Source organism: Atractosteus spatula, chromosome 13 (assembly GCF_055471065.1).
Source record: "Atractosteus spatula isolate fAtrSpa1 chromosome 13, fAtrSpa1.hap1, whole genome shotgun sequence".
Classification (NCBI taxonomy): domain Eukaryota; kingdom Metazoa; phylum Chordata; class Actinopteri; order Semionotiformes; family Lepisosteidae; genus Atractosteus; species Atractosteus spatula.
Window position 1 is genome coordinate 2308812 of NC_142718.1, and position 18701 is coordinate 2327512.

At 55.9% G+C, this 18701-nt stretch overlaps 1 protein-coding gene across 2 annotated transcripts in view; it reads left to right on the forward strand.

The window, feature by feature from the left end:
- sun2 (Sad1 and UNC84 domain containing 2) overlaps positions 1 to 18701 on the forward strand; it is a 39574-nt gene that overhangs the window by 16530 nt on the left and 4343 nt on the right. The window contains exons 1-17 of one of the 2 annotated variants that reach the window (XM_088931079.1): positions 3169 to 3514; positions 9609 to 9735; positions 9878 to 10008; positions 10489 to 10656; positions 10947 to 11012; positions 11428 to 11521; positions 12738 to 12799; positions 12893 to 13002; positions 13235 to 13414; positions 13669 to 13746; positions 14883 to 14926; positions 15070 to 15220; positions 15546 to 15761; positions 16136 to 16220; positions 16733 to 16848; positions 17243 to 17410; positions 17754 to 17846. In XM_088931079.1, the coding sequence (XP_088787205.1) occupies positions 9611 to 9735; positions 9878 to 10008; positions 10489 to 10656; positions 10947 to 11012; positions 11428 to 11521; positions 12738 to 12799; positions 12893 to 13002; positions 13235 to 13414; positions 13669 to 13746; positions 14883 to 14926; positions 15070 to 15220; positions 15546 to 15761; positions 16136 to 16220; positions 16733 to 16848; positions 17243 to 17410; positions 17754 to 17846 (1887 nt within the window). In that variant the 5' untranslated portion in view covers positions 3169 to 3514; positions 9609 to 9610. Of the gene's footprint in view, positions 1 to 3168; positions 3515 to 9608; positions 9736 to 9877; positions 10009 to 10488; positions 10657 to 10946; positions 11013 to 11427; positions 11522 to 12737; positions 12800 to 12892; positions 13003 to 13234; positions 13415 to 13668; positions 13747 to 14882; positions 14927 to 15069; positions 15221 to 15545; positions 15762 to 16135; positions 16221 to 16732; positions 16849 to 17242; positions 17411 to 17753; positions 17847 to 18701 lie in introns of those variants that run through there. The other variant, XM_088931080.1, reaches the window with a different exon arrangement.

An 18701-nucleotide genomic window follows, 5' to 3' on the forward strand; every position in this document is an offset into this window, starting at 1 on the left:
ATAGACAGGAAGAGAGTATTTGTGTGTGTGGGGGGGGTTATTGTGGCTTATTTCCAGCGAAGCCTACAGATCAGGCGTTGGCTTTGTCTTTGAACTCGGCATTGCTGGCTCCCCAGCAGTGCCCTGATCCAGCTGTCTGCCATATTGGTAGGGGTATCCCAACACCCCTTCAAGGAGCAACATCACCATCTTTCCTGCTGCCCGGTACGCCCCCCATGATGCACCCTGCTGGCATGCGGCAAGGCTGTTCAGCGTGGGAACTGGTTTTCTGTGGGAGTGGGAGTGGGCGTTGCCCCTGAAGTGGCGTCTCCAGAACAGTTCTACACAGCTCCAGCCGTCCTCTTAATGCGCAGAGATGTAGGAGCAGCATGCAACATGCATGGGGGGTCAGAGAGAGGGAGACAGGGAGCAAAATGACATTTCAGTGGTTTTCACACACTCCATGCTCATGTACTGTAGGAGCCCTTGGAGTGATCACAGGCCTGCGATCTTTTTACCTCCCCCCCACCCCTCCTCTTCACCTCATTGTCTGAACAGCTGACAGGTGCAGGGCGGGAGACAATCAAAGGGCCTCGGCCCCTCATTGTGTCCCCAGCGGTGAGAAACCCGCGCGCCGTCTTCCTCCCGGAGCAGCCAGCCGCGCTCCGAGGCACACAGTCAGAAAAGACGCCGTCGGAAAACTGTAGGCGCAAAGTCCCTTATCGTCCAGGCACGACGTCGTACATATGGGAATTTCCGTGTCTGCCTGTACCTGGTCAACTAACTGAGAGCTGAAAGAAACACAGTTTACAGTCTGTACTGCACAGTTACCTGCGGCGCACCTTGAAGCCGTCTTAAAACTTTTACAGTGAGCTAGTTAAACAATTCAAGAAAATATGTGAGAGCTCAGGTGGGACAGGAACAAGAGGATAGTGTGCCCCCAGGAGCTCAGTCAGTCCCCGTCAGGATCAGGGAGTCCTTTTCCACACTGGAAAAGGAGGCGCAGGCCGATGCGGATCCTGTCCACACGGGCTTGAAAGGGAGACCCCCAAGGGCCGGCTCCCCTATTATTCCCACCTCGTGCCTTGATTCTAATCCGATTTCTACATCCCAGACCCATTTCTGTGTCAAGCAATCATCATATTTTCAGATAACGGGACTATTTTTTCTTTTTTTTTTTATTGACTAATATTTTGGGATAACGGACCGGCGCGAGGTTAATGAAACCGCCTTCGGTTCAAAACAGCTGTGGGAGCTGCTTGCAAGGACGGAATTCAGCTGTTTCACCTCTAGGTACTGACAGAGCCACGGTACAGCTTGTGTGGATTCCCGATCCTTGAACGGTAGTGTACAATCTGACTGTGCATGACTTTGTACTGCTTCTGCAGAAACAGTAAGCTGCTGGGCACGGATTTTGTGGAATAAAGGCATGTAGATACAGAACTGCAGCGACTTCCCCAAGTGTGTGTTCACATGGCCTAGAGAGGCAGCAAACACGGTGGTTTTGGAACTGGGCGGGTGTGCAGTTTCCTCTTATCACAAAGCTTTCATAGGTGTGTGCGGATGCAGAAGCCCGATCCTTAGGAACTATCAGGAAGATAAATTGACATCACCCTGGGCCTCAAATAAAAATGCGGAGGACGCTCATTACCAGCGCCGGGGACACGAATGTTCATCCACGTACGGAAGGCGTGTTGATACTCCCCCCCCGTGGATAAGGAATGGAAGTGCAAGACCGTTGAATCTTGAGCACAGGGTGACATCTAGTGACCATGGGGGTGAAATCGATCTGTTCACTACGGCTCACAGCTGCTGTTTTCATGTACAGGTGTTAAACAGCTCCCCCACCTCGCCCTTCTGAAAAACAGAACCCCTGACGCCCAGCCCGAGCGTTGCTCGTCAGGGTGTGCGAGACCTGATGGGGCTCCGGGCTCCTGCAGCCTGTTATCTGTCCACCAGGGCTCCTCTCAACCCCTTCCTGCAGTGCTTTTTTTTCTTCAGTGAGGCGAAAAGCGAAATCGGAACGCAGCGCGCTGCCATGAGACCCCCAGGTGAGGAAGTGACCTCACTCTGCGTGGCTGTGTAGCAGCTGCAGGCCCGGCCCCGTCAGCAAGAGCTCATGGCAGCGTGCCACGGCACGTGTACAGGGCAAGGACGCCGAAGTACGAGCCCGGAGCCCGGATTCCCGCGGAGCGCACATACGGCAGACAGCGTGAATTGAACGTGAAGGGAAATATGGCAGGTCAGCAGGGTGGCGCGGTAGTCCCTGGGGTGCTGTCTGTGTGGAGTCTGTATGTTCTCCCTGTGTTCTCATGGGTTTTGGCCTTGCTCTGTCTGTCTGTCTGTCTGTGTGTGTGTGTGTGCCCTGTGAGACTGGCGTCCTGTCCAGGGTGTGCCCTGCCTTGTGCCCGTTGCTTGCTGGGATAGGCTCTGGCTCTCCCTCAGTCCTGTACTGGAACAAGCAGTTGGACAGCAGACGGATGGGAATGCTGCATTCAGGTTAAACGCTCTAGGGGACAAATTCAGCGCATTTTTAGATTTGCGCACATTAGAGTGAATTTTGGATTTTTACCGCACTGTCGGCATGCGTCAGATGTCCCACTGCCCCCCGCCCCACAGTACAGTACAGGAGAAACACAAAGAGGACCCAACGACAAGAAGACAAACACAGAAGGAGATGAAGCAATATTAGCCCCGCGAGCAGGTCGGTTAGGGGTTCGGTTCTGTGACTGAGAGCTCAGGAGCGTGCGTCCCGAGCCCCTGGACTGGAAACCCCTGTTTGTGCACCCCTGTATCCCGGTATGAGAGTTGCGAGAGAGGAGGTCTGAGGAATTTGCGCAGCGAAAGGAAACATCCTCGCTAGTGTTTTCCTTGGCTCAGCAGGAGCGAGCGAGGCAGAAAGCAGTGCCTGCTGGAATAGTGACAGATACCGCCTCCGATGAATCGGGCATGGAGCTTGAGCAGGTCGCTGTGCGCGGTGGGCGCCGGGCCTGAAAGGGTCCGGTCATTGTGACGGGCGCGGCGACGCCCGGGAGCGCGCCTGTGACGGTGCCGGCGTTGCTAGGGCGGTTGCCAAAGCAATGGAATAGCGGAACTGCGGGCCGCGCGGAGCTGCAGTGGCGTGTCAGTGCCGCGCGGCGGAGCTCGGGCACGGACGTGTGGTGTTGCGTTGCGTTGCGTTTCCTTTCCGACAGAGGAAGGCGGCTCTCTCGCCTCCGTACCGAGAGCGTGTGGTGTCTTTCTGGACCCCCCAGGAACCTGCTTCTTGCGTGCTGTGGGCCACCCGCTCTCCCGGTGGGCTGGGCTCCCACGCGTGATCAGAAAATCCTGCGGAGTTTAAGCGTTTAAGCTAAAAGAGCAGCAGCACACCACTACCCCCGCAAGCTTAGCGGGTCTGGTGTACTTGCTGCCGTCTTTGGTTTTCGTTTTTTTTTTTTAAAAAGTATAATCCGTCTGGTTTTTCTGCGGCTGAGTGCGACAGTAACGTTCGCTTCTTCAGGAGAGGGACCTGCTTCCAAGCACCTCACGACACGAGGTAGGACCCGTCTTTAAACTGGACCTTTTTTCGGGAGCCGCGGGGGTTTATCTGGGGGGGGTGTTGGTGCTAAAAGCGGGGCTCTGCAGCTCTGCGATGGGCTGGAGCCCCGGCGCGGCCCGCTAACGGTACAGTCACCGCGGCATCTCTGCGGGCTGGGGCGCCGGGCTCCCCCGGACCGACACGCACCGACACGCGTGGGGTGGGCTCGGTAGACGGACATCGCTAGATTGCGGCATCGCCGTGTCCCCCCAGTCCTGTCCCGGACAGCCCCCCCCACCACCACGCCCTCGGCCACCGTGCAGTCCCGAGTCCCGGCGTGTGCTGTCAGCTCTGCCCTGGGGTATTTCACCGGCGTGTGGATGTGAGAGCGCCGGGACGTGCAGACGGCTGCACTGCACCGCACTTGCAGTATTACAGGGCTGCTGAAACGCCCGGCTTTGTGTCTGCCTCGGTCTTTGTCCTTCAGTCAGTCAGTCAGACTACCTGCCTGGTCTTGGTGTCCTCTGCCTGCCTCTGCCAGCCTGTCCATCGGTGTGCCTGACAAGAAACCACTCGAATCTCATCGCTCCCTCTGTCTGGTTATCTGCCACCTTAATTAGCCAGGAGGTGAAACAGCTCTGTCACAAAGCCGGCTCTTTCAATCAATCAATCAATGATTAATTTCGATCAATCTAGGCCTGGGTGAAACTGAAGCTGTACGCTCGGCTGTTTAGCCCTCTGCAATGAGTATGATCGAAGCAAGACTTAGTAGCCAGTGTTGTTATTGTACTGAGGAATATTAACTGGAGATGCTTGCTAAGGTCTGTCGTAGTGAAATGAGTTAGAGACTGAACTGAAACAGTATTTACAGGGTAAACAGCCTTCTAGTGTCCTGCCTGTAAACTGGGAGCAGGTGTAGTTTGAGAAGTAGTTCAAGCAGGAATAAACCTGTACTGGTTGCTAGTTTTACGGATCAGCTACTGCAGGTGTGCATCTTTCCTGCGTGGCCAGGTCGGAGCTCAGCCAGGGGCCTGACTGTCCGTGGTCTTGCAGGAACGTGGCCAGACCAGCTCGTGTCCTGGGACAGCCCGCTCGTGGTGGGGGCTGTCCCTGCGGCTCGGATGAGCGTGCCAGTTTCGAGGGGACAGTCTCACGCTCGCATATAACCCACTCCACTCCCACACCGCCATGTGTAGGGTGCTACAGCACGTAAGGTTAAAGCACATCAGCCGGCCTCCCTGCAAGGGGGCGGCAGGGATGCATTGCCCCTAAGCGTGGGCGAGGAATGGAGAGAAGGGTGATCACAAGCTGATGGCAGGCCCGCGCTGTCGAGGCGCTCCAACGCCGTCGCAGGAGCGTGAGGTGAGGTGCAGCGTCACCGTCCCGGGCTCTGGCTGTCATCGAACACTGAGAAAGAAGAAGAAAACGGAGCAGACCGGTTATTTTTTGGGGGGGAGGACCCGTGAAGTGTTCGTTTTAACGAAAAGGGGAGCCTTTCAGTGGGTTTCCTCTGTTCTCTCTCTCTCTCTCTCTCCACCTGCGTCTCCCCCCCCCCCCGCGCGCTCTGTCTGTCTGCGGCGGTGGCGTGGTTTCGAGTCGGGAGGATGCTGTCACTCCACGCTCTGGCCGTCGCCAGGCTGCACTGCGCTTGTGCCTCTGCCCCGGAAGTGGGCCGGCGTGCCTCGCTGTCACGAAGAGCTGCAGCCCGTGGCGGGGTTCCATTTCACTCCGAGGTGTTTGACGCATAGGAGGGGACCACCATCACCCCCACCTTTGAACCGCAGCCCCAGCACACCGCAGCCCCAGCACAGCGGCTGTTCTGCACCAGCAGCCCCACCTGGGAGGCGCCCACTGATCATTCTGCACCAGCAGCCCCTCCTGGGAGACACACAGTGATCATTCTGCACCAGCAGCCCCACCTGGGAGACACACAGTGATCATTCTGCACCAGCAGCCCCACCTGGGAGACACACAGCGATCATTCTGCACCAGCAGCCCCACCTGGGAGACGCACAGCGATCATTCTGCACCAGCAGCCCCACCTGGGAGACGCACAGCGATCATTCTTCACCAGAAGCCTCTCCTGGGAGACACACAGCGATCATTCTTCACCAGCAGCCCCTCCTGGGAGACACACAGCGATCATTCTGCACCAGCAGCCCCACCTGGGAGACACGCAGTGATCATTCTGCACCAGCAGCCCCACCTGGGAGACACACTGATCATTCTGCACCAGCAGCCCCTGCTGGGAGACACGCAGTGATCATTCTGCACCAGCAGCCCCACCTGGGAGACACGCAGTGATCATTCTGCACCAGCAGCCCCTCCTGGGAGACACACAGTGATCATTCTGCACCAGCAGCCCCACCTGGGAGACACGCAGTGATCATTCTGCACCAGCAGCCCCACCTGGGAGACACACTGATCATTCTGCACCAGCAGCCCCTGCTGGGAGACACGCAGTGATCATTCTGCACCAGCAGCCCCACCTGGGAGGCGCCCACTGATCATTCTGCACCAGCAGCCCCTCCTGGGAGACACACAGTGATCATTCTGCACCAGCAGCCCCACCTGGGAGACACACAGTGATCATTCTGCACCAGCAGCCCCACCTGGGAGACACACAGCGATCATTCTGCACCAGCAGCCCCACCTGGGAGACGCACAGCGATCATTCTGCACCAGCAGCCCCACCTGGGAGACGCACAGCGATCATTCTTCACCAGAAGCCTCTCCTGGGAGACACACAGCGATCATTCTTCACCAGCAGCCCCTCCTGGGAGACACACAGCGATCATTCTGCACCAGCAGCCCCACCTGGGAGACACGCAGTGATCATTCTGCACCAGCAGCCCCACCTGGGAGACACACTGATCATTCTGCACCAGCAGCCCCTGCTGGGAGACACGCAGTGATCATTCTGCACCAGCAGCCCCACCTGGGAGACACGCAGTGATCATTCTGCACCAGCAGCCCCACCTGGGAGACACGCAGTGATCATTCTGCACCAGCAGCCCCACCTGGGAGACACGCAGTGATCATTCTGCACCAGCAGCCCCACCTGGGAGACACACTGATCATTCTGCACCAGCACCCCCACCTGGGAGACACACAGTGATCATTCTGCACCAGCAGCCCCACCTGGGAGACACGCAGTGATCATTCTCACCAGCAGCCCCACCTGGGAGACACACAGTGATCATTCTGCACCAGCAGCCCCACCTGGGAGACACGCAGTGATCATTCTGCACCAGCAGCCCCACCTGGGAGACACACAGTGATCATTCTGCACCAGCAGCCCCACCTGGGAGACACACAGTGATCATTCTGCACCAGCAGCCCCACCTGGGAGACACACAGTGATCATTCTGCACCAGCAGCCCCTGCTGGGAGACACACAGTCATCATTCTGCACCGGCGGTCCCTGCTGCTGCTCAGAGAGAGCTCAGATCCCCTCCCTGGGACTCCGGCAGCTACAGCCGGGCAGCAGAAGGAAAAGGGCTCTGCAGTGATTAGCCAGCCCTCGCTGCTAATTAGAGCCGATTAGCTAACGAGGCAGCCGGCCCGCCTCGTGTCCCGAGAGGCCCCCCAGGGGCAGCGGGTTAGAGGTGCTCTTGGGAGGCGTGACCCCAACATCCGCAATCTCTGGCAAACCCTTGTCCCTCCCGCCCGGGAGCAAGAGCCCCCTAGCAGCTGTACCCCGAGTCGAGAAAGACGGTGCGGGGATCCCAGCGACACCCCTGGTCTGTGGTTTCAAGAGTCCCCCCCCCCCCAAAAAAATCAATTCAGCTTATGAGGGGGGTAAACAAGCTCGCGTGAATCGACGGTAATCAGCTCAATTAAACCTCTTGAGCTCTTATAATCCCCAAACCACGTTTTCCTGGTTCTCCCTAAGGACAGAGAGCAAATGTGAAGTCAGCTGGAGCAGTCTGGCTGGCCTGCCTTGGAAACTGTGTTCTGTTTTTTTTAGCATCTGTTCCTGTGTATCAGTGCACAGTATGGAGCAGAAACGGTATCAAAGAAAGGAGCTTTGAGCTGGGGCTTGATACGCACAGCAGGGCTGTGTGGACCTTCCCCCTGTGTCAGACCCGAGATGTAGACCCCTCACACACACACTGCTGTGCAATGATATGTGAATGATGCAGATATGCTGAATGACAAGTTTGATTTCTAAGCAAGCGACTAAATCTGTTACAGTAGTACAAAAACGTGACTAGTGGCTTTGAGTCAAGTGCCTTTAGCATTTTAATGCCGATGCAGTGTAACCCCTGATCCTGTCTGCAATGTCTCAGTCTAGGGCTCCTGTGTTCTGTGCTGCACGAGAGTAAGAAGAACGTGGAGTCGTTCCTTCTGCTTCTCGTATTGCGAAGTTCCTTTTCCGGTCCCCAGGCGTGGTGGATGTGATCTCGGGGCCTCGCAGGGGAAGTGGCCTGCGTGTCAGGCGGCAGTGTGAGGCAGCCCGAGGGCTGTCAGTCTGCCGGTGCTCGGCGCAGGAGTAAGAGCGTAAGAAGGAGGCATCTGTTGGTCCCTCCGGCTCAGAGAACAGCTGGGTCCAAGGGCTTGAGCCCGTGGGGTCTAGGCGTTCCGAGGGGGGCGGGGCAGAACTGACCGTGCGCTGCCGGAATGGCGCGGGTTCAGACTCCTAGAGGGTTTGCAGAAGGGGGCAGTGTTGTCTCTCTGGGCCACGCCCTCGCTCCGTGTGCCCGTGCCCTGCCCTGCCCCGAGAAGCCGAGGAGGAGGTTGAAGTGAGACGGTTCGTCTTCTGCAGGATCGAGCTGCGGATTATCTGGGTAAATCGATGTTGCTGTCCTGCTCCAGACCGAGGGAGAGCGAGTGTGTTGGGTTTTTTTTTTTAGCAGGACAGTGTGTTTGCAAGGCAGATTCTTATCTTGAGCGGCAGGGCCTGGGTGAGAAAACGCAGTGACGCTCTGGCTGCGGACAGCAGGAAGCTGGGCGGGCTTTCCCACGGTCAGCGGGCCAGCTGACACGGTGTCTCCGTGACTGGCCGGCCCCGAAACCCTTGCAGAGATCGCAAGCCTCTGTCGCAACCCATCAACAGACAAGCCTCTGAAATCGCTCGTACCCCTGGACGCAGCACTTGAGGTCGCGCGGATGGGTTATTCTGCAGGGGACATGATTTTTGACTGCTTGGAATGGTTAACTTATGTTGCGAACTTGCCCACCTGTATCTGTTTGTCCGTCTTCCGCAGGGGCAAACGCGATAGTAGCCCCCCTGCCCCCCCCCATCTCTGCCCAGCTGTAGAGGAGTGTGCAAGAGCTCTTGGGTTTTCGACACACGGTCACGTCATGTTCCCCTTCGACACATATCCAACCTTGCTGCTCGCTCGCTTGCATTTTTTGCATTTCCGATAGGGAGGATTAAGAAAACAAAAAGCAAGCATCTCCATGCCTACAGTGCGGCATTTTTGAGGGTGTGAAATTTTTTTTTACAGGTTTATTGGTGGGTGCAGGGCGGGAGAATGACGCCCAGTTAAACCACATGTCGTGGCGTGAACTAATTTCTGAAGGGCGTGAATGCTGCGTGTTAAACTTCTCTTGTCTGGTGGACCAGACCTTTTTCTTAACCCTAGAGAAGGGTGTTCAAGCTGTTCGGGGAGGGCGGGTTTCGAGAGTAGGAGGCCACCAGCCTCTCCAGTGACTCTGAATCGCTCCCCAGCCTGAGCGGGGCTGGTGTGTGGCAAAGGTGTGCCTCGCTGCAGCTGGCACCCGGGCGTGCAGGTTTCAGGGCCGCGTGACGGAGCTAACGCACCAGCACGCGCAGTAATTCAGCGCCAGCGTCGTCCGGGAGGAGAAGAGACATCCTGCGGTTCTTATCCCTGCTCTCGCTGTGTCTCCACAGGAAAGCGGGGAAACTTACTCGGACTTCAGTCTGTTTTTTTTTAGGAATTAGGCCCAGGCCTAAGTGGAAAAACAATCCTCCTGGTTTAGGTTTAGGTTAGTGGGTACTGTGCATCTTGTGTGCTCATATAGCCCAGCGGCATGTTCGAGGCTGCATACCCAGCACTACACTGATCACTGTGTGAGCTGCTGGGGGTCTGGCCACTGCCCTCCCTGCGTGTCCCTCGGTAACACGGGGCCCCTCTCCCTGCAGGGATGAACAGGCGCAGTCGGCGCTTGGTGGACGGGGGGTACTACCCGCCCGAGGACGATGGGGCCAGCACCAGCTCCACCGGCTCCGTGAACGGCAGCCAGATCTCCTACCGAGAGAGTCCTGTCAGGTACCCGCCTGTCTCCCGGGTCTCCCGCGGCTTGCGTCCTCTCCTGGACGGCCACTTCGAATCTCTGTCTGTCTCTGTCTGTCTCTCCCGCCGCTCTGGGCCTGAATCTCTCTGTTCTCCGCGGCTCTGCCCTCTGTCGCAGGATCTTTAAGAAGAAGGTTGCCGGCCGGCGCCAGGTCAGTTCCTCCTGCTGCCTCGCCCATGAGAATGCCTCCAGCGAATCGCTGGGCAGCTACGCAAGCGAGGAGCCAATCAGGGCCGAGGAGTACTGGGGTGGGTGTGGCCGTGCCTGATGCTGATCACAGTGTTGATGTTGTTTATTGAGCTGGAGTAGGAGATATTCAGGGAGATAACTTTCTCTCTCTTCTTGTGTCTTTATCCCCCTTTCTCCCTCTCCCTACTTCTTTCTCATCTCTCAATCCTCGTCACCCTCTTTGCTACCTGCTCTCTCTCCCTCCTTTTCTTCCCTTTCCCCCACTGCCCACCTCTCTACTTTCTCCCTCCTGCACCCCGTCCTCTTCTCTCCCCTCTCCTTCTTTCTGCTCACCTCTCTCCCTCTCCGTTCCTCTCCCTCCTTCTCCCCTCCTCTCTGTCCCTTCCTCTGTCCTCTCTTCCTATCCTCTCTGTCCCTCCCTCTCCTCTCCTCTCTCCCTGTCCTCTGTCCTCTCTCCCTCCCTCTCCCCTCCTCTCTCCCTGTCCACCTTTCCAACCCTCTCCCCTCCTCTCTCTCTCCCTGTGCTCCTCCTGTCTCAGGCATTGCTCCCAGTCTGCGGGCTCTCAGCAGCAGTAGCAGGGCGAGCTCTCGCAGCAAGTTCTCCTCGCCCGGCCCCGACAGCCAGCACGGCTTCAGCTCCCGCTTCTCGGCAGCCGACGGGCACGGGAACTCCTCGGGCTACTCGTCCTCGGAGGAGGGCTGCTGCGGTAAGCCAGCAGGCTCCCAGGTCCTCTTGACTGGGCGTAGAGTTACAGCGTAGGAGAGAGCCGTCCGTCACGTGGAACCGCCTTCGTGATGAGAGGGCGAGGGAGTGCTGGCAAACAGGCCGCTGTCATCACGACTACAGCCCGGCCACAGACCGGACGAGCTGTACTGTAGCGCCACAGGGATGTATCGGGAGCCCCCTGCTCTATGACGCGCTCTCCCGCCGTGCGGCCGGCGTGCAGAGCCAGTATCGGGGCCGTGCCTGACGCCATGTTGTGTTGTGTCGTCTCAGGCCCGGCCCAGCCCCACTCGGACACCGAACCGCAGCTGGGGGTCAAGGATCTCCTCCTGTCGCCAGGTAATCCCGCCGCACGACCGCCAGGGCTCGGAACTGCACGCGCTCCTCTGTTTGTCGGGATCGCCGCTTCCCTCCACCAGCGGCTGGGTTTGCCGTGGGGCTCCTGGCCAGTACGTGGAGCTCCTGCCCAGTACAAGAGGAGAGGAGCCACATGTGGTGTCTGTGCCTGGCTGAGGAGCCATCTGCGGATCTCAGCTGGTGACTTAGATGCCTGACTGAATGCCTCTAAGTCAGAATCCTCCCTAAATGGTAGTTGACCGTAAAGAAACTCGTTCTGTCATGCCTGTAGCTGTGCATTGACCCTCCCATCGTCACCAGAATCATCATCAGATCTGTCCAACGGCGGCTGGACTGAAACTCGGACGTCTTCTTATTCCAGTCTGTCTGAATCCCTCTTGCTCTCTGCGCCCCTCAGGCCGAGCTCTGGCGATGCTGTACTGGTGGCTGGGCACGGCCTGGTACAGCCTGACCACGGGGGCGTCGCTGCTGGACGTGTTCCTGCTGACCAGGTCAGTTGCAGACCGCCGCTCCCTCGGACGCTCCCGGGGGGTCTGGCAGAGAGGGGCGGAGACCCCCAGGGACTCGGCTGCATGCGCCCCTGGTCACTGATATGAAGATGACCAGGGGCGGACATTTTCAGCAGGTCCTCCACAGGACAGCTGGTTCAGAAGTCAAACAAGCCTGATGCAGAAAGCACAGGACACTCTTTCTTAATCGCCTATAGTCCCAACACCAGCAGTGTGTCCTCTGCCACAGTTTCCAAACCAATAGAGAGCTTAATCGCAGTTTCTCAATTAAATTCCTAAAATAGCAACAGTCTCCGCTCGGAGAAGCAGTTGTTTTTTCTCCTTGCTCTCTTTTGTCTGTGGTTATATGGGGTTTCCTCCACCCTCCCGCAGTGGGACTAGAAGCTGTCCTGATTCTGGTAGGTGTAGGATTAGATTTGTTACTGGTGAGAAGAATGTGTGTCTAATCTCTGAGTATTTCTCTGTCACTGTCTGGGGGGGTGGGGAGGTTGGGCTTAGTTTTCCTGGGTGGTCTCAGCTCCCGGTGCAACTTCGACGACCCCTGACCCCTGTGACTCAGGACGATTCCAGGTGGTGCTGATGTGTGATTAAAGATCGATAATTGTGTTAGAGACTCCTGGTTCTGAACCGCATGTCCTTGATTTCAGTAGCTGCCTCTGGGCTGCTGGTGTCACTCTGCCCCAGTTAAGGGAAAATGTCTGTGTGTTTCACAGTTTAAGCTGCGTAATGTGTAAGCTCTGTAATGCATCAAGTCTGTTCCAGGTTTGTCTTTTCTTGATGAACATACATTAGCAGGAATAACACTGTTCTCAAACTGTTCTTGTAGACCACATAACCTCACATCACTGCATCACAGCAGACCAGAACACTTCCCCTAAGATACAACTGTCAGGATTTATAGCTCCTAGGGGATAATAAAGGCTCTCTCTCTCTATTAATGCAGAAATACTGAAATGGCAGATAGGGACTGGTTTCTTTATTGGTTCTAATTTAAAGATACTGTTTGACATTTCGTCCAAGGGCACTTAGCTATACACGATTTGTTGCCGTTTATTAAGGCTACGCTAAGAATTTAAACAGTGTTATTAGGTGAAGACTTGAGGTGAAGTATTTGCCTGGAACAGTCACAGGACCCAGGGTAAGCATGTGCTCGGGCCCTGGCGCTGCTGACAGCTCTGTGTGGTCTGTCTCCCGGCAGGCACACGGGCACAGTGAAGAAGACCATCGCCCTGCTGCTGCTGCTGGTGCTGCTGGCTCTGGGTAGGTGTCCTGCCCTCTCCCTCTCCCTCTCCCTCTCCCTCTCCCTCTTTGGGCCACACCACGCCACGCCTCTCACTCTCTCACTCTCGACAGGCGTGTGGTACTGGTACCCCTTCCTGGCCCTCTTCTTGGGCAGCACGGCTCTGCGCAGCCCTCGCCCTGTGGACCCCACGGGCTCTCCAGCTGGCGTCGGCGCCATCCAGGTGGGTTGTGTCTCCCGGAACCAGTGCCGGGCCCGAGGAAGGGGTCGCCGCACGTGGGCGTCTTCCGGCTGGGATCGAAGCAGGGAGATCCGATTAAGGTTCTCGGAAGGGGGAAAAATCCAGCCTGCTGTTTCATTCATTTACATTTGTAAATGTACATTTTGTGTCTCGGCTGTCTGACGGGGGTGGGGGCGAGTGCGTGACAGCGTCCCCCTGTCTGTCTCGGTCCCAGGACGCTGCCATTCTCGCACGGCTGTCCGCGCTGGAAGGGGAGCTGGAAGTGATGAAGAGGGAGAGCGAGAGGGAGGGGCCGAGAGGTGCAGGAGCAGCCCAGCAGATCTCCGCCGCAGTCCTGCAGAGTACACTGGCTGAGAAAGAGGAGAGCTGGAGGGAAGAGAGGGAACGCGTGCAGGTGAGAGAGGGGAAGGGAGTGTCTGTGTGTCTGTGTGTCTGTGTGTCTGTGTGTCTGTGTGTCTGTGTGTCTGTGTGTGTGTGTGTGTGTGTGTGTGTGTGCAAGAGCACGGACAGAGCTGGGGAAAGGCTGCAGGTGAGGTGGGGGGGGGGGGTCTTACTGATGCACAAAAAGCACAGGAGAGAGTGAGAGAGGCTATCGGAGAGATTGACTGGCTCTGCGCCTTAGCCTCTGTTTTGTCTGTTCGCTCACAGAAAGAGATCGCGCAACTCAAACAGGATGGAGAGACCATACGGAAAGAGACTGTGGGGAACCTGCAGCGCTTGTCAGAGGTACGCCGGCTCGAGTTCCCAACCTGTCTTCAGTGTGTAGTGTGTGATCATGAAGTATTTACCCATTTGAAGCATTGAATCCTCATTATCATCAGCCATTCGGGTACAGAGTAGTTTAATGTACAGTTCCTTCTGCTTTTCTGTGGCAGTGTTTTCAAGTGAAAATGTCAGTTTGATGAAGTATGAGGTTTTTTTTTTTAGTTCTGAATATTTGAGTGCGGCTCAAGATGCAGTCTCATCTTCGTAAGAAAACAGAAATAAACTATAAAACCCGCCTCCCCCAAATTAGGATTTGCACCAAATCTGTGAACTGCACTCTGATCCATTTTATTAAGACTTAGTTTGTACTTTTCTGCTCCTGTCACTCAATATTTTCTCTTCGGTTTATCAATCCATGACGGATTTGTATTTTGTAGTACCCAAAATAGCCGTTTGGTTTTATGGATGTACACAGAGGAACAAACCTTGTTCGTTATCGGGAAGCCCCTGCGAGCACTCCGGTGTGATTGGCGAATGGGATGGGTCATACTGAGCGTGCATGTTTATGTCAGCTTGGGCTGTTTTGATCAGTGTGAATCGAAAGATGAAGGACACGCTTGGTTCCTCCTCACCCGAACGAAACTGTTCATAACAGCCAGACAGCTGTCACAGCAGTGGAAAACACACGCGTATACTGCAGCTTGTGATGGTGCCATAGATCTTTTCGGCATTAGCACTGCAGCGTGCATCAGGAAAATTCAAGCGAGTGAGAGCCCGTGCAGAACCATATACTGTACCTCCAGATGTGGCTCAGTAGCTAATCAATCCCAGAGGCCTCATCCAGCTGTTTCGGGAATGATTCCATGCGATCAGGTTCAGCGTTATGGCTGGACTGGTTGTTCCAGACACCCACAACTTTTTGTGTAACGTAGGGTCTCCTGTTTTTTATCATAAACACAACTGTTCTTGGTGTGAGCTTGTGCCCCCTGCTCGCCGTGTCATTGCTGGGCGCTGGGTACAGTCCCTAGGGCTGACAGCTATCCAAGCCTTTGAGGATTTTAAGGTCTTTAAGACAGACCCCCTCACAGTCTCTTGTTTGTGTGTCTCTGCTCCAGTCTGCTTGTGTGAGTTAACGGTGTCTGTGTTTTCTCCCTCAGCGAGTTCAGGCCGAAGTGTCCGACCTCAAATCGTCTCTTAAAAGGTAAGATGTCTTGACCTCTGCACCTTCTTTTTTTTCCCCCTTTTCTTCCTGTGTCTGTCTGTCCATCTGATGGCGGCGTCAGTCAGTGTGTCACGCGACCGGCCTGTTGCAGGGTGTGAAGTGTGCTCTCTGTCGCCCCCTAGCTGGCAGTCGGAGGATAGTGCCCGGGCACTGGAGAAGCTGGCCCGCCTGGAGCAGGAGCTGACGGCCCTGCAGACTGACCTCACCACGCTGCACACAGAGCACCGCATGCTGAGAGACCGGCTGGACACCCTGGACGCCTTCAAAACCCAGGTACGCCAGGACCCTCGAAACACAGGTGAACCCTGGGGGCATTGAGACACACCTAGACACGGGCAGACATTGACGGTCTCAATACGGGGACACCCTGATGCACCCCGAGTCGCTTTGGTCAGCATTTCAGTATTGCATCGTTCTCTTCTTCCTGTCCTGCTCGTTCTGTTCCTCTCTCCTTCCCTCCTCCTGTCCCCGTGGATCCCCTCTTCTCCTCTCACTCTCTCCGTCCTTCTCTCGCCCTCTCCTTCTTTCACCCCCTACGGCCGCCACCTCTCCATCTCCTTCCCTCTCACCCCGCACCTCTCCTCCTCCTCTCGCTCAGATGCGCTCCGAGCTGGCAGAGTGGCTGGCGCAGTACCTCTCCAGCCCACCGGATGGCGCCGTGCCCGTGGTCCTGCGACCGGAGCTGCGGGAAGCCCTGCAGCGGCTGGAGGAGAAGATCCTGGCCAAGATGTCCCAGGGCAGAGGTGGCGAAGGGGCCTGGGCCAGCGTTGGGGAGACCCTCAAAGGAGAGGGCGTCGGGGAGGTCACCCTGCAGGTCAGTGTGACCTCCATTCCACTTTTACTTTGTCTCTGGCTGTCTTCTGCCCTCTGTTTTTCAATGCTCTGTTCTTCCCCCTGTCTCTCCCTCTTTGAAACCGTGTCTCCAGTTGGAGCTGTCACCCTTCTTCCCTTCCACCTGCTGTCTGTCTGCTTCTGAGCGGCCGAGACCAGGAGTGTGTAACAGCTGCTGACAGCTCGTCTCCAGCACTGTCATCTGCAGCTGTCCGCGCAAGACATATCCAGAGGGCTTTTGTTTTGCGAGTAGATAAATGCACTTTTAGTTCCCAGCCAGAGGCAGAACAACGGACTTGCTGTTTAAAATCGGGACGGGTGTATGGCGAGTGAGGGTGCCGGTGTTTGTTTCGCTAGGATGTTCACAGGATCGTTCGGAGGGCCCTGGCTCTGCACAGGGCGGATGGCATCGGGCTCGCAGACTACGCCCTGGAATCGGCAGGTAATGGCACTGCTGCATCCTCCCATCAGTACAGCTGTAGGGTCGTGAGACACGCGCCGCCCCGCTCATCTGTAACGTTAGGTCAGGTAGATGCTGCTCACTGGTGGTGGTGGAGGGGATCCCCATTACTTGTAAAGCGCTTTGAGTGGAGTGTCCAGAAAAGCCCTGTAGAACTGTAAGAATGATTATTATTATCATTATCATCTGCACTCCTGTATAGCACCAAAAGACACTCTGTTACGTTAGATCTACACTCCTGTCATCCATATCTGTGGAGCACTGAAAGAGACTGTCTTCTCTGTAACTTTAGACCTACACTCCTGTCATCAGATCTGTACAACGCTAATTTCTAAGAATACTGTTTTAATAGAAGACTAAATCCTTTGTAATTGTCCAGCAGTCTCTTCTCCTCTCTGCATGCAGATGCACTTTCTGTTTTTCATGCAGTAGATGTTTTGTGAGTAACCAGCGGGTGTGTGTGTGTCTGTGTGTGTGCCCACACGCGCCTGTAGGTGCCAGTGTGGTCAATACCCGCTGCTCTGAGACGTACGAGACCAAGACAGCGCTGCTGAGCCTGTTCGGGATCCCCATGTGGTACCACTCCCAGAGTCCGCGCACCGTCATCCAGGTGAGGCTGCCCTGCCGCGTCAAAACGAGCTCGACTGGGGCCGCCGGTGACGTGTGGGGAGGGCGAGTCTTGAGCTGCTCGACCAATAAAGAGCAGCTGACGCCTGTTATCGCCCTGAACTTTGGACTGGAGGTTGTCGACGTACACCTGTCAGGAGTGGGTTCTGCACTAGTGCTGTAAAATCAGATCAGTGATATATGGAGTGAGTCCATTATCAGTGTACAGAGAACATTGCCAAGGCAAGACGCATCCAAAATGTATCTTGGTGAGTTTAGTGCAAGGGAGACGGCTGCCTCCTTACGGGCTGAATCTTTCCTTTCTCAATCGTATTTCACTGGGAATGTGAATTAACACACTCTCCTTCTCTCCTTCTCTCCCTCCCTCTCTCCCCCAGCCGGATGTGAATCCGGGGAATTGCTGGGCGTTCCGGGGGTCCCATGGCTTCGCGGTGATTCAGCTCTCCACACCCATCCGCCCAACTGCCGTGACCCTGGAGCACATCCCCAAAGTGCTGTCCCCTACTGGCCGCATAGACAGCGCGCCCCGAGACTTCGCCGTCTATGTAAGACCCCTCATCGGCTCGCAGGCTAGGACTGGGGGGCAGGATAGGGGGAGGAGGCGTGTGTCACTCATGAGGAGAGGAGAGGGAGAGGAGAGGAGGTGTGTGTCACTCATGAGGAGAGGAGAGGGAGAGGAGGCGTGTGTCACTCATGAGGAGAGGAGAGGAGGCGTGTGTCAGTCATGGGGGCAGGAGAGGGAGAGGAGGTGTGTGTCACTCATGAGGAGAGGAGAGGGAGAGGAGGCGTGTGTCAGTCATGGGGGCTGGAGAGGGAGAGGAGGCGTGTGTTACTCTTGAGGAGAGGAGGTGTGAGTCAGTCATGAGGAGAGGATATGTCTTTTTTCAGGGAATGGATGATGAAAAGCAGGAGGAAGGGACTCTGCTGGGAAAATTCACGTATGATCAAGATGGCGACTCGATACAGACATTCACCTTACCGGTAAGACAGTGCAAAGACTCGGGTAGTTCAGTGCCACAGTAAAACTTGATCTGGCTAGCCCAATATAGGAAAGGTGTCTAGAAGCTGCCTCCCTGCAGAGTTCTGGGATTAAGATGTGCCAAGTCTGCTGCACTCAGTGTCTCAGTCCCAGTGCTGGAGAGAAACTCAAGACACCATCTGGTCTGAGCAGGAGAGGCGTTTCTCCAGCTGCCGGCAGCCTGCGGGACACCCCCCTGCTGGACATGAGCAGAGCCCTCGGAGAGAGGGGGTCCTCTCGGTCTTACTGCAGGGAAAAGCACAATTACAGGCTGATTACGGACGTCACCAGTTATCAGCCCTGGGTTCACATCCATAACGCTTCTTAGGAGCTGAAAGCACATTTAAAAACAAATGCTTCAAACAGAAAACTGAAATAAAGTACCCTGCCTTTAAGACCTTGGCTGTAGGAAAAGAGGTTTCTCAGGACCTGGACTGAGACCCCTCTCTTTCTACACCCAAGGCCGGAGTGCAAAATAAAAGCCTAAACGGACCAGGGCTGAGATCCCCTGCTGTGGACTTTCAGCTGCCTGCACCCTGTTCCCTTTGTAGGATGTTCTCTGTGTAAGATCTGCTACATGCAGGATTTACTTGGGTGAAACACATGCTGTACAGACACCTGTCGTTGTCACAAAGAATCCGACAGATAGGCTGAACAAGCACCCTGTTCTCTCTGTAGGAAGGATCAGAGGCTGGCTCTAAATAAATTGATCCTAAAATGTGTGCTTCTCCAGTGTGGTGCAGGGTGCATGGTGGAGGTGCTTTAAAAGCATAAAAGTGTGCTTGTGAACAGTGGCAGGAAGGGAATCGCTCTGTCAG